The sequence below is a fragment of the Suillus plorans genome, assembly GCF_016647745.1.
Source record: "Suillus plorans strain S12 chromosome Unknown HD556scaffold_29, whole genome shotgun sequence".
In the NCBI taxonomy this organism is placed as follows: Eukaryota; Fungi; Basidiomycota; class Agaricomycetes; order Boletales; family Suillaceae; genus Suillus; species Suillus plorans.
In genome coordinates this window covers 364,288-378,975 of record NW_024537413.1, presented here as the reverse complement: position 1 = coordinate 378,975, position 14,688 = coordinate 364,288, and the positions used below count along the sequence as shown (strand labels likewise).

The 14,688-nt window shown below is 47.6% G+C and overlaps 7 protein-coding genes across 7 annotated transcripts; 4 read left to right on the top strand and 3 right to left on the bottom strand.

Annotated features, from left to right (window-relative positions):
- Positions 1-689: 689 nt before the first annotated feature.
- HD556DRAFT_466798 (uncharacterized protein) lies at positions 690-3,313 on the top strand. The gene is made up of 3 exons (XM_041310689.1): positions 690-1,730; positions 1,868-2,983; positions 3,036-3,313. Exons 1-3 carry the CDS (start codon positions 908-910, stop codon positions 3,215-3,217), a joined length of 2,121 nt encoding a protein of 706 aa, XP_041160090.1. The 5' UTR covers positions 690-907; the 3' UTR covers positions 3,218-3,313.
- Positions 3,314-3,699: 386 nt separating this feature from the next.
- HD556DRAFT_1237690 (uncharacterized protein) lies at positions 3,700-4,376 on the top strand (the record flags this gene model as incomplete). Its single annotated transcript, XM_041297922.1, has 2 exons — positions 3,700-3,921; positions 3,981-4,376. The coding sequence occupies 2 exons, from the start codon at positions 3,700-3,702 to the stop codon at positions 4,374-4,376; spliced, it is 618 nt and encodes a 205-aa protein (XP_041160089.1).
- Positions 4,377-5,021: 645 nt separating this feature from the next.
- Positions 5,022-5,518, top strand: HD556DRAFT_1237578 (uncharacterized protein; the record flags this gene model as incomplete). The annotated part of the gene is made up of 5 exons (XM_041297908.1): positions 5,022-5,054; positions 5,105-5,187; positions 5,243-5,267; positions 5,321-5,387; positions 5,442-5,518. The coding sequence occupies 5 exons, from the start codon at positions 5,022-5,024 to the stop codon at positions 5,516-5,518; spliced, it is 285 nt and encodes a 94-aa protein (XP_041160088.1).
- HD556DRAFT_466300 (uncharacterized protein) lies at positions 5,341-6,762 on the bottom strand. Its single transcript, XM_041310688.1, has 2 exons — positions 5,767-6,762; positions 5,341-5,713 (listed from the first exon to the last, which is right to left on the bottom strand). The coding sequence occupies exons 1-2, from the start codon at positions 6,592-6,594 to the stop codon at positions 5,606-5,608; spliced, it is 936 nt and encodes a 311-aa protein (XP_041160087.1). The 5' UTR covers positions 6,595-6,762; the 3' UTR covers positions 5,341-5,605.
- Positions 6,763-6,934: 172 nt separating this feature from the next.
- HD556DRAFT_1432211 (major facilitator superfamily domain-containing protein) lies at positions 6,935-9,544 on the top strand (the record flags this gene model as incomplete). Its single annotated transcript, XM_041305102.1, has 18 exons — positions 6,935-7,044; positions 7,109-7,220; positions 7,272-7,350; positions 7,399-7,471; positions 7,524-7,543; positions 7,604-7,674; positions 7,730-7,790; positions 7,928-7,932; positions 7,999-8,093; positions 8,232-8,309; positions 8,360-8,546; positions 8,604-8,636; positions 8,687-8,776; positions 8,826-8,932; positions 8,996-9,135; positions 9,188-9,265; positions 9,320-9,395; positions 9,454-9,544. The coding sequence occupies 18 exons, from the start codon at positions 6,935-6,937 to the stop codon at positions 9,542-9,544; spliced, it is 1,506 nt and encodes a 501-aa protein (XP_041160086.1).
- Positions 9,545-9,928: 384 nt separating this feature from the next.
- On the bottom strand, positions 9,929-11,418 carry HD556DRAFT_1432210 (uncharacterized protein; the record flags this gene model as incomplete). Its single annotated transcript, XM_041305101.1, has 8 exons — positions 9,929-10,288; positions 10,340-10,402; positions 10,454-10,557; positions 10,610-10,813; positions 10,865-11,027; positions 11,086-11,125; positions 11,176-11,212; positions 11,265-11,418. 8 exons carry the CDS (start codon positions 11,416-11,418, stop codon positions 9,929-9,931), a joined length of 1,125 nt encoding a protein of 374 aa, XP_041160085.1.
- Positions 11,419-11,502: 84 nt separating this feature from the next.
- Positions 11,503-14,637, bottom strand: HD556DRAFT_1519582 (major facilitator superfamily domain-containing protein). Its single transcript, XM_041309135.1, has 23 exons — positions 14,469-14,637; positions 14,254-14,383; positions 14,082-14,193; positions 13,946-14,024; positions 13,810-13,882; positions 13,741-13,760; positions 13,620-13,690; positions 13,507-13,567; positions 13,427-13,454; positions 13,358-13,376; positions 13,226-13,305; positions 13,126-13,176; positions 12,994-13,071; positions 12,752-12,938; positions 12,663-12,695; positions 12,550-12,612; positions 12,357-12,463; positions 12,167-12,306; positions 12,075-12,109; positions 11,977-12,019; positions 11,851-11,926; positions 11,739-11,802; positions 11,503-11,681 (listed from the first exon to the last, which is right to left on the bottom strand). The coding sequence occupies exons 3-23, from the start codon at positions 14,163-14,165 to the stop codon at positions 11,664-11,666; spliced, it is 1,410 nt and encodes a 469-aa protein (XP_041160084.1). The 5' UTR covers positions 14,166-14,193; positions 14,254-14,383; positions 14,469-14,637; the 3' UTR covers positions 11,503-11,663.
- Positions 14,638-14,688: the final 51 nt, after the last annotated feature.

Here is a 14,688-nt window from a genome sequence, read left to right as displayed (position 1 = left end):
ACCCGAATGGTTCATGCACTCCCGCCATTCGTAGGCAGTAGTAAGAGGACCACGAGGCAACGGTTATCCTAACCTCATTACATCGAAGAAGCTACTTGGGCATTTTTGGAAGCACTGTATGAGTGAAGCGTGTATGCGCGGGGGTGGTTATTCGCCAAGAATGAATAGTTTTTCGTGCTAGTGGCATTGCTTCTACGGGCCGTTCCTCTCTGGTAAGGATTGCCTTGTGCGCAGTATATTTATCCTGATGAAGTTCCAAAGGCGATTACAATAATAGAGAAGTCATCACAAAGATTGCCCACCACTACCTGGAACGTTCATGATACGACTGGGACGTAAAGCTTAAAGATCCGACCCGACGTTTGCGAATTCGCCTATGCGTGGAATAGGGACGGTGACCATGGGCGTAATACAATTGCAAGATAGAATAGGTATCAGCTGTCCAAGATACGGCAGCGATGGTCATGAGGTGGATATCGCCCCTGAGGAGGTCATGAGGAACATTAATATTATCAGTTTATCAACTGGATAAGAAGCCTATGTAAAAGATCGTGATCGTGATTGATGGATGAATCAGATGCCTTTAATGCTTAGGCCTATTAGGCTCGATCGTACTCGGGTCGAGGCTCGGTCGTAGCCGACGCCATTCAACGGAAAGTGCCGATATGGGTGTAGGGGCCATTGTCAAATTATTATGTAGACGAGCGCGTGCTTGGACCCCTTCATCGCCTCCCCCTACTATCTTCCATATCCCTACTTTACATCAAACACGCCCAACCTGTTTTAGCCCCCATCTGTTACCGGTAAAGCATCTCTCAGACCATCGACTTCTCCAACCAGTCAATTAGTTAACTGTTAACCATCGATTTCGCGTCAAGTCACTTCAGGCACGTTTGCAAGCAGGCAGATGGTTTCGTCAGCGCCTGCACCATTGATTAAACCTCCATTTTCTTACGCTGAAAGTGTAAAAAAGACTCCTCGCTCTCCTAACGCTGTTCGGAACCCTCTTGGAGACTTCCCAACCGTCTCTGGCGCGTCTGGGCTATCTTCATCTTCAAGTTCTTCGCCACCTTCGAACGCTACATCCCAATTATCCAAATTGCTCAGTTTTGTCGAAGCGACAAGCGGATCTCAGGCCGGTGCTTCTGATTTTCCAGAACTCCCTACCGAGATATCTTCGCAGCATACCGTCAAGGACCACAACGGATCAACGAACCATGTGCATTCGAATGCCAACAACGTGCCAAAGGCGGTGCCTGCTGTGAATGTATGGACCGAACGTTTGAAAGAGCAGATGGCCCATGCACATCTGCATGTCCACCAACCTCAGAGGCAACCTCGCGCAATAGTCACATCTTCTGTCGGAGCGCCTTTAGTCCCTCCCAGGCTAAGGCCCATTGTCATGGGTACTTCTCCGCATCCAGTTGATGTCCCCAATACTGTGTCATCGACTTCCACACCTCGTTCGAGTCCATCGCAGACGATTTCTCTTGATGGAGACCATGATGACCATGATCCTTTTATCGTGCGCATGCCTTCACACCTTTCTCGACACTCGTCCTCCAAGTCTATCCATCTAGTTAATGACAATGATGTTTCTAATTGGCAAGAGGCCGCAAAATCTCCATCTGTTGACCTTGGAGGAAATGATGGTGGCGACAAGTCCCGAAGATCGGAAAATCACGCGGGCGCACATAATTCCTCCAATTCAGTTGATCTATCCAGAAAGAGTACGTTATTTGCCTTGTCGACTCTCTGCCTTCGCCTTTCTTAAGCATCCTACTCTTACGATTCTTTACAATGGTTTTTCGATATATCTAGACCGTACTGACTGAATGATGGTGCTCGTCACATTTATGTTCGGCAGATAGCATCGATTCTACCCGACATCAAAGTGATTCAAGACCAACATCAGCTCAAATGTCTCGGCTGAACAGCAGAAACGTATTTGAGGGGAACTCTACAGGTTCCCACTCGGTGCCCTATTCCCGAGTAGAAAGTCGAGCTGAGAGTTCCTCTTCGAGTCCTCGGCTATCAATCCGAGGAAGGCGGCTACCGGATGACGATTTCACTGTAGTGTACGACCTTCGTCACGAGGCTCCAAAGGTTCCCTACAATCCACCGCGCATGAGTTCAAGGGTCCCAGAGAGAACTGCATACCACCATCACACTTTTTCTCACCCTCCCGACATTGCATCGCATTATTTCAGATCTCCGCCCATACCACCCACTATTGACGCACCATTGCATTCTGCACGGCTGTCGCCGCTACTTTCGGGCATTCGACACCCGTACTACGCAAATCCCGTTTCAGGACACACCTCTCCTACGTACGCGGGCTCGCGCCCTCCCTCTGGAGCTGGTACTCCGCCATACCCAGTATATCCTCCATACACAGCGACATGTGGATACTGTCATTCGCGCATTCCGTGGGACGGGTTCGTTCCTCCAATCCACCCTCGCCCTGTTCCGGGCTTTTCTACCCCGTTACTGCAGGACGAGTACATTGTGCCTCCACTGATGCATCTGTCATTCTTCAATCCACCCTTTCCAGGCACAACGGAGCCATTACCAAAGACCCGTTTAACGCAGAGCGAGCGTTCGTGTGAGAGCTCGCATGACTCACATTTGCCTCCTGTTATTATTTCACGAAATATGGTCTTTGGGAGTATCGACGCGACTCATGATCACGTCCATCAGACGCCGGACGAAAAGGAGCCTGCGAGGAAGGAGGGCGAGAAATCCATTGGACGAATGGCGGAACACTTCTCTGGCTTTTACATCGGCATTCCACCTGGCGAACCGGTGCCACCCCGTCAAGGAAATAAAAAACATCCGAACAAGAGCCTTTCGAAGCCTCCTACGAGTCCCGTAGCGGAAGCTACAGATAATGCGAAGGCCATCGATGATGCACCCCAGGAAGGGTGTAAGACGGCTGACGAGCAACCGAATACTGCTGTCGGGGAAGATGTTTCAGCACCTAGTAAGAAGTGGGTGTTTGGAACGACAGCGTTTGTCAGGCTGAACGGGGCTAGTCCACTGGAGGATTCACAGAGCACGTCATCTGAGCACCTACCTCCACCCGCTGAACCTGCGCAACCAGTCGCTCCTCTACCTGACCAACATCCGCCTGCTGCGACATCCGTGGCGCAGCCATCCAAGAATGAGAAACCTGTTACGCCGCCGAGTAGTAAAAGACAGAATGGATCTTCAATGATGAAGTCTGTGGACGATTCTGCGTTGAGCGACGTCTGGGAAGTAAAGGACTACGGATATGGATTCGGCGACGTGAGTGGCACAGATAATGCCACTAATGTCATTCGCCGCGCCAAAGAAGTTCGGGAGAGGCAACGACAACTCGAGTGGCAGAGAGAGCAAGCACAAATACAGCTGCAGAAGGAACAGGAGCTACAGCTTGAAGTACAAGATATCCATACTCAGCACACGTGGCAGGAGGCATTTGAAGGGCGGGAACTGTGGGACCAAGTCAAAGAGTTTGGACGTGGGCGACCCCGTCGAGGCTCTTGGGCTGGTTCGTATGGGCCGCACGAACGGGGCGCTTACGGGGGTCGAAGAGCTCGAGGATTTGGTGGTCGCTACCAAGGGCGACATGCTGGCCGTGGGGGCTACCACCACCAGCAACGGTCCTCCATATCTTCTGTCACGCCGCCTCCACAGTTCAATCCTTTGCCGCTACCTATGAACGGTTACGTCCAGATTCCATCTTATACACCTCCCGAGTACGAATTATATCCCGTTCCCGTTCCAGTGACTATACCTGTAAACGGCGTGCCTCCCATCCCTTTGCCACAGTCGGCATTGCCGCTCCCTCTGGATCCAACACGGTCGTGTCTTCTTGGCCAGTTGGAGTATTATCTGAGCTCTGAGAACATGGCACAGGACTTCTTCCTTCGGCAGCGGGTGAGTTCGATAATTGATGGGAATCTCATATTTCTAACAAGTATTGCCATGTTACGCAGATGGATGATCAGGGATGGATACCCATTTCACTGATCGCTTCGTTCAACAGAGTGAAAAAGCTTACCACAGAGGTCGATCTCGTGCGCGATGTACTCAGCCTGTCCAGCTTGCTTGAGGTCAAGGGTGAATATGTTCGAATGGCCAGGGAGCAGTGGAAGCCGTTCGTCTTGCCCAATGCTTCAAGGAGCATTGTGTGCCATCCTATCGAACCTGAGGGAATAGAGCCTCAGGACGATCAGGTCGCTTATGCTCAGGTTCAGGAGGGTGAGATAGAAGAAGAAGGTGATACATTTGGGGAGGATGACGACGACGAAGACATCGTCTTTGTCATTGGCGAAGAAGCAGAAGGCTCATGGGCGCCAGAACGACGACCAGCAGCATCGGAAAGCACTTGATCGCTGGTATTGCGTTCAGTGACTCTTCAAAAAAGCATCCTCGAACGAAGTTGATGACCTTACTCGTGTGCACATTTCAGTGTGTTCGTGGACAGGTGATCCTATTGATTTTACCTCTTTGTTATGTTCTTTATGTGGTTAGTTTGTGTCCTCGTATTCTCCATCGCTAACAATTTGCTTCATATGCATGCTTACACAGTAGTAATGTTTTCTTCATGGCAGTATCATCCTCGCATATCATATTATCGTTCAATCGTCCTTCACATTTCCCTAGCTGGCTTTCATACAATGTTGTTCGTTTTCCTGCAGTTATCGTTCTAGTACACGAGCTATCCCGTCTATAAACTAAGTGATCATTGGGCTCTCCGGATAGGGCAGAAATTGCATAACTCATCCCTCGTTCTCTCGTTGACTCAACGAACGCTGTCCCGTTTAAATTTGTGGTGCAAAGAGCATATGATCAGGATTCTGGCCTCAGGAACATCACTCCGGCAACTTTCGGTTCGTCTAATTATAAGCCGCAGGGGTCATGCAGAGTCTGGGGTCCTCAAGGCCTCACGTTCGCTGCGGCTGCGCCCCACACGTACATATAAGCCCCAGCTTCTTGCCAACCGCATCAACATAACTTCTTGCTTGCGCGCCACTATGGTCAAAGCTTCTGACGTCCTTTTGATTCTGGTTCGTACAATGTTTGCTTAACATACACAAGGAATTAAATCACTGAACAGGTTGCTATCATCTTTCCGCCGGCTGCTGCTGCTTTTATCACCGGCTGCAGCTGTGACTTGCTCATCAACATATGTTTGACCATGTAAGCTTCCCATGGTCAATGCGGTAACCATGACACAGACTGATCATCTGCATAGCTTGGGATATTTCCCCGGACATATTGTGCGCCGGTTACCTATCTCCTTGAAGAGACAGACGCTGACTCCTTATCATAGCATGCCTTTTGGCTCATCTACAAGAAGATGCAAGCTGAAGAGAAATATGGTTACGGGGGGTTCCATTGTACGTATATTGTTTACCATCCTGTGCACTGCGGCTGAGACTATGATGTAACAGACACCGGCAACGGGCATTACCAGGCTCTCAATCAAGGTTTTGCTCCTCCTGTGAACTATGGCACGGCAGGACCTTAGGTGATTTGTCACTCCGATGATATCCAGCACATTTGGACTGTAATATGCCACTCCAGTTGTAGAATTTTGTAACTAGGCTTTTGTTCATTATTGCCCATACCTTATGAGCTTTGTTGCTATCATCATTCTTTCAAAGTCTTGAAGACTCATGGATTTATCTGGGGAAGTGGAGAACACCTCCAGCATTGCAATAATCTGAAGGGCGATTCTGTCGACAAGGGACGCCGATAGAGAATTCGAATGCTTACTTCCTCTGTCTTTATCTTCTCCTTAAGCAGATTAGCAACGCGCGTAACGTCCTTGATCATGATTTTCTGACGGTCCAGCTCAGCATCAGGCACATCAGGGAAGAACCTTGCGAAGTCCTCCCGACATTCAGCCTTTTGTTTCGCGCTCAATTGACCAGCATCAAGCTCCGCGTCGGTGGGCAACGACTTGGATGCCTTTTGGGGTTTGCGCGATCTAGAAACAGCGGCTGGCTCATCTTGATATTCCTCATCAGATGCATCTGGTTCACTCATGTCCCCATCGACGGACATGTGATATTCATCACTTTCCGGGCCACTATCTTCCTCCTGGTCACTGCGTGCTGCTGTTTCGGAATGAGCAGCAGAAGGCCCGCCATCGTCACTCCCTTCCCCGTCTTCTCCCTCTAGGAGGGCAGCACACACTGATCGCCAGTCCTTCCGGCTGACTTCGCTCGATCCCTCCAAGCTTGCTCCCCAACCTGACGCAGCATTTCGAAATACAGAAAGAACTTCTTCGTCATCCGGAGGAAGTCCAAGAAGTTGAAGTGCAGCTGGGATAGATGAAAGTGATATGGAGATGGGGTCCGGAGATGGAGACTGAGTGCGGTCTTCGTATTCATCAAGTAGAAAACCGCCAGCGTCCTCTATCAAGAATCCTCCTGGTGATACATCTTCTACAGCGGCGAATCCACTGGACTGAGCTGCGTCAAGCTTACGCTTCTTTCGAGGCGGGTTTGATGATCTTGAGGTGTTTCTAGTAGCTCTGTCGAATGCATCATCTATCCGTCGACGCAGACGAGTAGATAGAGCAACGAAGGTATCATCCATGATTTCTTCAGGTATGGAGGAAGAAATAATTGTGTCACGTGGACATCGACGCGTTCCTGAGTTGTAAATAGCGTGGCTGTCTTCTTTCGAACTAGGTTAGTACTACCACCTACTCGGATCCTAGGAGCTGCAAATTCAGGAATTTGCCCCAGCTTGGCACGGGTATCTCCAGAACATTTGAAGGTTCCCTGGGACCTAGTATCGCGCCTTGGCAAAACAGACAAGTCATCCAAAATAGTTATCTGATACATGTGAAACTTGATTACAATCTTGACATGGTATATAAACCCCTCAGGCGGACACCATGCTATCAGTCCCACTTCCCTGACTCTGAGCCATGATGCCCCAGCTAGAAGAACACTTGGGTAAATTTGATGTCGAGGTCGCAGAAAAATTCGACCCCACCTCTTACTACGAGCAGGCTGCCGGTCGTTTGGTGATTGATCCTCAGTATGTGGCCCAATCGCAGTCTTAGCTTGTCAAGGACTGACCTCACACCTTCCTTTAACTCTAGGTTGGCTAAGGTCGAGTTTGGCGAGGCACTGGCTTCGATGCTTAAACTGAGCCCCGACGGCTCTACGATTCTCTGGCCCCAACCTGCCAACGATCCGAATGACCCACAGAATGTGAGAATATGGCTGGCATGTTGCTCTGAGGTGACCTAACTCTTGAGGTAGTGGAGTGATCGGCGTAAAGCACTGCACCTTCTTGTTATTACTCTGGCAGCCAGCATACCAGACTTTGATTCGGGAATTGGTGCGTTCACGTTACGATGTTTGTTGTAGTATCTGACAACATCGCTAGGGATTGCTTCAATCTTTGGATTGGCACAGACATATCACACAACAACAGGTGTTATCAATAACCTCACGTCCAAGTGTGTAGCCTGACATTCTTTAGCGAGGGGAAATATTAACAATAGCCAATAGTTGGAGCATTTTCCTGTTAGGTTAATTCGGCTGTTCGAGAGATGAAATCTCACAGGTTGACTGATTCTTCTTCCCACAAGGGTGGGGTGGGATCTTTTGGGTCATACTCATGCGACGTTACGGTCGCCTTCCTGTGCTATTTTGGACACAGGCACGTATCTTGTGAGATGATTTTATAGCGCTGGAATCCTTAAGTCTGTGCTTAGATTTTTGCCCTTGCCTTCCTCGTTGGCGCTACATTTTCGCCGGACCTAGCAACCTTCACAGGTAAAATTTCATGTGCAGTGAACAAATTCGATGCCGACATTTTTCATTTGAAAGCAATGCGCTGTTTGACAGCATTTTTTGGGTATGCTCCTATCTAAGTTTCTCAATTAGCGACGATGATACTTACGGATAAGTAGGACATGTCCTCAGGTCACGGTACGCCCTACATGCCCTCATCCATGATATCGTCGTTTGAACTTGATTCAAGGGCCTGTATGTTATCACTGACATATTCCCATTCCATCTCCAAGCTAAAAAATTGAATATTTGGACTCTTGGATTCATCATGCATGTTTTCAATGAGTTCATCGGCATTTGACTGCACTCACGACTTAGTACAGATCCCCATTCTTATCGCCATTTGTTTTTGGCTTTCTTGTAGCACGTACGAGGCAAGTCTACCCTTCCCCTCGAGATAAACAGCTACTGATGTGCGTGCAGCTGGCGATGGGCCTATGGGATTGGATCGCTGTACAGCGCCGTCATTGTACTCCTAATTGGTCTGTTTTTGGAAGAGACGTAAGTTTATGTTTCATAACACATCTTGTATAATGCTACCTCATGATTAGGATGTATGACCGCCATATGGATCACAACCCACAACGAATATTGCCAGGCATACAATATAGACTCGAGACCCTGATTGGCATCACAGGGTACAAGATGGCCAAGTATCGGTCACACTGGTCAGAGGTTGTATGGGCATGTTTGAACGTTGTATGGAGACCTCAGTTTATCTTGGTTGTATGTTTTGAAGTGAGTTTGCAAATAAAGCAATTGGCAATGTCTCAACCTTAATGGTATTCACTCAAGGCCTTTGTTTTTGGATTCGCAGTTGGCATCAATGTGAGCTGCTATTTGTTGCTTAAGCAATCTTTGATACTTAAGGACGCTAGGTGACGAATGTCGTTTTTATGGGCTCCCCTCCTCCAGTCGGTTTTGGATTCAGCCAATTTGGGGTTGCTGGTGCCTATGCGACTCCGATCGTGAGCCTCACTGTTACCAGCAGACGCTAGTGTGTTCACGACGTACTAGCTAGCGGTGATTCTAGGAGAGTTGGGCGGGCGATTTCTCAATGAGCGAATTATGAACTTCACTGTCCGGAAGAATAAAGGTATATTTGAGGCCGAGAGTCGATTATGGTTGGTGCAGAATGTTGGTTATCACCTAGCAGCTACTGATAGGATATGCATATGATATTGCAGGGCATGTTATGCAGCAATGCCACTATTCATCTGCGGCTTCTTGACACTGGGAGCTGGTATTCAGCATTTGAACAAAGCTGCATTTATCATAGGGTGGGGGATAGCAGAAATAGCAGTCATGATGAATACAGTTGCCGTCTGTGAGCCGCACTATCAATTGCGATTATTGGTTTAGTTGTTAATTCGTTTCAGACGCATATTGCAGTGATTGTTTCCCGCGGCATCAGGGAGAAATTAGTGCTTTGCTCAACCTGGCGCGCGTGCTCGGTGGTAGGCATTCGCAATGCTTCTCTACGTTTGCCCACACATCATGACTATTCACAGGCTTCAGCGTAGCATACTTCCAAGTCCCATGGGCGACAAAATCTGGTGGAATTCAGACATTTGGTGTTGAAGCAGCGTATGTACACGCCAGAGCAGCTCAGAACAGATTCTAACCAGTTCTAACCACATGACAGGATTGTCATAGGATTGTTTTTAATTGCTGTGCCAACGGTGCAACTGAGAGGGAGATATTTCCGAGTGCGTGACAATATTATTATTATCTGATGTTGCCCTCTAACTTCCCGCTGGCATTTTAGAAGCACTTCGCTTTGTAAGTAATTTCATGAGGCAAGTGCAAGGGTTGTATTCTGCGAAGACGTTTGCACCAGTCGCGTTAGGTTTCTTACCGCTTGGGAGCATTAGAAACAAGACTGTAAGAAACAATTACACGGAAACACAATTTCTCCATAATAGAGGAAGAGATGTCAGACAACACAAGGAGCGAATTAAACTATGCTGGGAAATAAACACTGAATTGCGAGGTCACAAAATAGTCTAACTTCCAAAAAAATCAGTCCTATGCTGGATCACAGCGGGTACTCCAACTATGCGTGTAAAAGGTCCCGTATGAAGTTGTAGCATCACTGTTCAGAAAAAGGATAGTAGTGTTCATACCACGAACGCAGCGAAACACAGAACACAAGTGATGAATACGCTGTATTGCACGCTTGCGCCCAAAGCGGCTCCAGATGCGGTCGCGCTTGGACCGGTCGTGCTGTGTGAGCCGGAAGTGTTGCCACTCGATCCGCTGGAGCTCGAAGAGGATGATGACGATGGTGGGGCAGCTGCCGCGAGGTTGCTCACAGTAGCCCATGTTGCAGCGATGTTCGTACTCGTGTTACCCTCAAGGTAAGGGAGGTAAGACACGGTGCCATTGCTTGTGAGCTGCACGAGAGCTGTGACACCAGCAAAGTATGTCGCTTTGGAATCCTTGGTGGTGGGCGCCGCTAGTGCCTGAGTGGTGTTTGTCTGAAGATTGATTAGTAGTGAGAATGAGTGAGTCAAAATGAGGGACCGTACCTCAACATTAACAACGTACGTCGCAGAGGAATCTGCGGGAATGAATGCGAACTCTTGCTGGACCTATCAACTACATGAGAATGTATTTCAAGTAGAAAAAAGTATAGGACTTACTGTGTTGTCCGCCTGGAAGAATGAGGCAACATGGCCGTAAGTGGTAGGGAATGCGCTCCCATCTGGGAGCGGGTAGGCTTGAGACTGCGGTTGGAAGTAGGAGTCTGGTGCCACTATCAGTGTCTCTCCCCATGATGATAAGCGTATAGTACGCACAATGAATGACGAAGATATCTGCGCTCCCAGCAGGGACGTTGGGGACGTCTAGGAAGTGAATGTGATTTTGCGCAAGAGCCATGACTGGAACGTAATCCGAAGGGTACGGCACTTGTTCATCGTTAGTCCAGCTTAATGGTGTACTATTGGCCGCATTAAGTAAACCCATGTCTAGGGAGAAGAGATTTCCCTGTGACAACGCATCTGTGGTGGCATGTCAACAAGACACGTTACATAGTAACGGCACAAACTTACAGAAGACGTTCGTGTCATGGTCCAGAATAGCGCCGAAAGACGTGTAGTCGAAAGAACCAGCATTGACCGCTTGCATGGACCATGATTTTGCAGCCGCATCGTAGATGTAAAGAGAGGAAGGATTCTTGGAATCGGCATTGATGGCATAGATCGCGTTGGCATACTATCAATGGGAAATTAGCCCGCCTTCAAAAGCTATAATTGTGCATGCTCAGACTTGCCTGCGAGAGGTAGCATGTAGTGTTAGCTGCATCAAATGGCCTGTGTGGGTAAAATGTAAGAGTGATGTATGGATGCCAAAAATTACTGACGGTCGGTTGGATGCTGTGATGTCTGTGGCTGCAGTGCCTGCATAAACAGAATGTCAGGCCTCTAATTCTCATAATGACAAGAAACTGACTGCTGGACCATGTGTCTTGGGTGCCCGCGTTCCAGTCTTTGCCGTTGAGGTTGAAAGCAAGGAGGTTCCAATTGGCATCAAAAGCGACGCATGGAGAAGCTCGGACTGTTGCCGAAGATATGAAAAAAAGAGAGACGAGGGTCGGTAAGAACATAGTCAAGTATGATGACGGAAGAGAAGTTGAAGAGATGAATTTGAAGAGTTCGTGTGCTGGACTTACTCCTACCTCAGTACGTAATATCATTAGGTAAGTCAATTTACTGCATACACCAAAACATAACATTGTAGACGCCCGCAGGTACATACTTGGATGTATGTACAACAAAGGAACCAGTAGCATATACGTCTAACTCTAAATGATTCTTCTGGTTCTGAAATCGAGAAGCTGTCAAGTGCCAATTATAAGGCAAAACGTGCCTAATATTTGATGTACAGATTCAATGCTGTAACACAAACGAAAAGAACCACACTTACTCGGAAGTAGCTTCCCTTCAGTTGTGTCATAGGAACGGCGATGAAAAACATGCCAATCACAAGCCTATAAAAACCGTCAGACTCTTCGAGTGGGTCAAGCGATATCACTTGCGCTGTTTCAACACCAAACACCATCAATGCTCCAGATTTTGTAGCCCATGGGACTTGGAAATATGCGACTGCGAAACCTAGGCTACAATTGTGAACGTTGGACAAATCATGCGTCGTTGTAACTCACCGCCCACTGATCTTGCAAAGTTTAAGAGGGCACTGACTTCACCCTAGAGGGGAAGAACGTGTTACTGAAATGCAAATGAGTAATATTGCGTCACTCACTGCCCTGCGAGGGAAGCAGTCATTACAATATGCGTCTAATAATATTCCTTGAGTTTTCCCACGACACTCAAAGAATTGGATCCGAGACTTACACACTGCAACAGTGTTGAGGGTGATTGCAACAAATGCAATGCCCCAGCCCATGATGAGAGCGGTTTCGTTGAGATTTTGTATCCCAGCGCCCAGCGTCAAAAAGCCACAGATATAAAGCGGCATGGCTAAGTAACAGGTCCTACACAAATTCTCAGCTCTAACCTTAGACCATCAGTTGAGTTTGCATACCACAAGCGGCTCTCGGCCTCAAAGAAACCACCATTTTTGCGAATATGCAGATCCATAATGAATTCATTGACGTAACGTCCAATGAACTCGCCAAGAAGGACGGCGACCTAAAAATTCCATGCTGAGAACAGTAATCATGCATAATTCATAGATGGAAAAAACTTGCAATTGGAGTCGCATACGCCCCAGCCACGGCATATTGGCTGAAGCCAAATCCGACGGGAGGAGAAGATCCCATGAAGACAACATTTGTCGTCTACAAAATTCGATAAGTTTATTACTGTAGGTCGAAACGGAAATGCCCACGTTCACACCAATCGAGAACCCGAAAACCAATGCCTTTTGAAAAGGTCAGCAAATGTACTACGTATGGTCAGCAATGCAATGCGTCTCACCTCAAAGAGAACTACAAAGAAAAACTGAGGACGCCAAGCGACATCCAAAGATGCCACTAGAACTTCCGGCCATCGCGGTGTGTATTTTGCCATCTTGTACCCAGTGACACCTATCAAAGTTTCAAATCGATATCGCAGTCCCGTAGAAATTTGCAGTGGCTTCAATGCCAGGTGACGATCATACATACTGGTTCAGCAAAAGTCAACGCCACTATCATAAGAAACGGTATATCAGAACGTACGTTTCTTCCATAAAAAACGCAATGAGAAATAATACGATGGCGCTGTAAATAGATCCGATAGCATATGCCCATCTCCAGCTATCCAACTATTGATGAATATTCTGAATCAAGGACAGTATATGTAAGACGTACCTCGCACGCGCTACAAGAAAGCCAAATACAAACGGTGATAGGAAAGGCGATCTATGAGATAGTGAGAAATGTTTCTCCCAATAAAAGGATTCATTCTGACATAACAAAACCTGAGGTCCAGATGTTCAGCTTCCGTGCTTGAAGATGGAAGGGGAAGATATCCGTCACGACATAAAGACCCTTGGAAGTTGGTGAATGACAAAGCTATCACGAGAATTGCTACTAATCATACTGTCACCTGGGGACACGTTCTAAGACCGTAGTCAGTTTAACGCAGTCATGAAAAAAAATGACGACCTGCCCAAAGAATGCAGTCAGGCAACGCATCCCTTCATCAAAAGTTAACATTGTCCAATGAATACCAAATTAATGTGTAAATACCTGCAAAGGTGGCTAGATTCGGTGCCAGTGTGGCAGCAACCAAGAATGCAAGCGCAAAAAGCTGCGCTCCAGTTTTCAGGGTTCATATCGGCCAAATCACTAGAAATATATACCTGACTCCAGAAGAGTACTGGCAACCGACCATATCGTCTCATGAGCATGACCCAGAAGATGCCTCCCCAACCTGGACTACAGATGAGAAGAGGTTATTCTCATGTAATGGTGTGATCTCACCCAGAAGGAAGATGCTCCAGCTTCAGGGAATTGTCATTGAATGTAAGTAACGATTGATGCATCACGCACTTTGACGTCAAATCGTTGATGACACCCGAGGTCGTGTCATAAGTTTGAGCGAGGCCAAATATCGACGCGATTCCTGCAAATAAAAGTATTTCATAATGACACTACTATGGATAATGAGCGAGGGCGAAATACATACCAATTCCAGAGTCGAAGTCAGGTACCACTGCAGACATTGTAATGATGATCAAGTGCACAGTCTTGCGGAAATCGGTCCACTACGAATGAATAGCTTAGTGTTAGTAAAAGGGACACGATAGCGAGAAATGACGAGCATTTTGCGGGTCGTTCGGGTCGTCAGCGGGTTGAGGCCAGAGAACCTTCAACCCATCGGGGCTAAGCTTGAGCCTAGAGGCCATTACCTCCCCAAACTCGACCTTCGCCTGTCTAGTGAGTTACGAATGAGTAACGATGGACTCGGGATAAGTAGGAGCAACAACCACATACTCGGGGTCAACTACTAAACGGCCAGTAGCCTGCTCGTAATAAGCGACAAAATCTACCTCATCGGTAACATCGACTTTGATTGAGTCATCTGCCTTCGTTTCTGATTGCAGCTGCTGGGATCTAACGTCCTCTAGAGCCATTGGTAGTGGAGGTGAGAGTTGGGAAGCGAATATCGTCACTCGGTACCCATTATCAATTCAAAGCGCAGTGCTTACGATGACAACGTATCTCTTTTAATTTCTGAGGAGCGCGGATTGTGAGGCCTTGAGGCTCAAGCGCTCAAGGCCTCCGAGTCACATGCACAATCTGCCAATCTAGAGTTAAAATCGTCGTTCAAGCATCGTTTTAAGATCCCTGTTTAGTATAGTCTCCGAGTCGAACGAGCTGTATCATACTATGTCGGAAATTCCCTAAAAAATTGTCGGAACTTTTTTT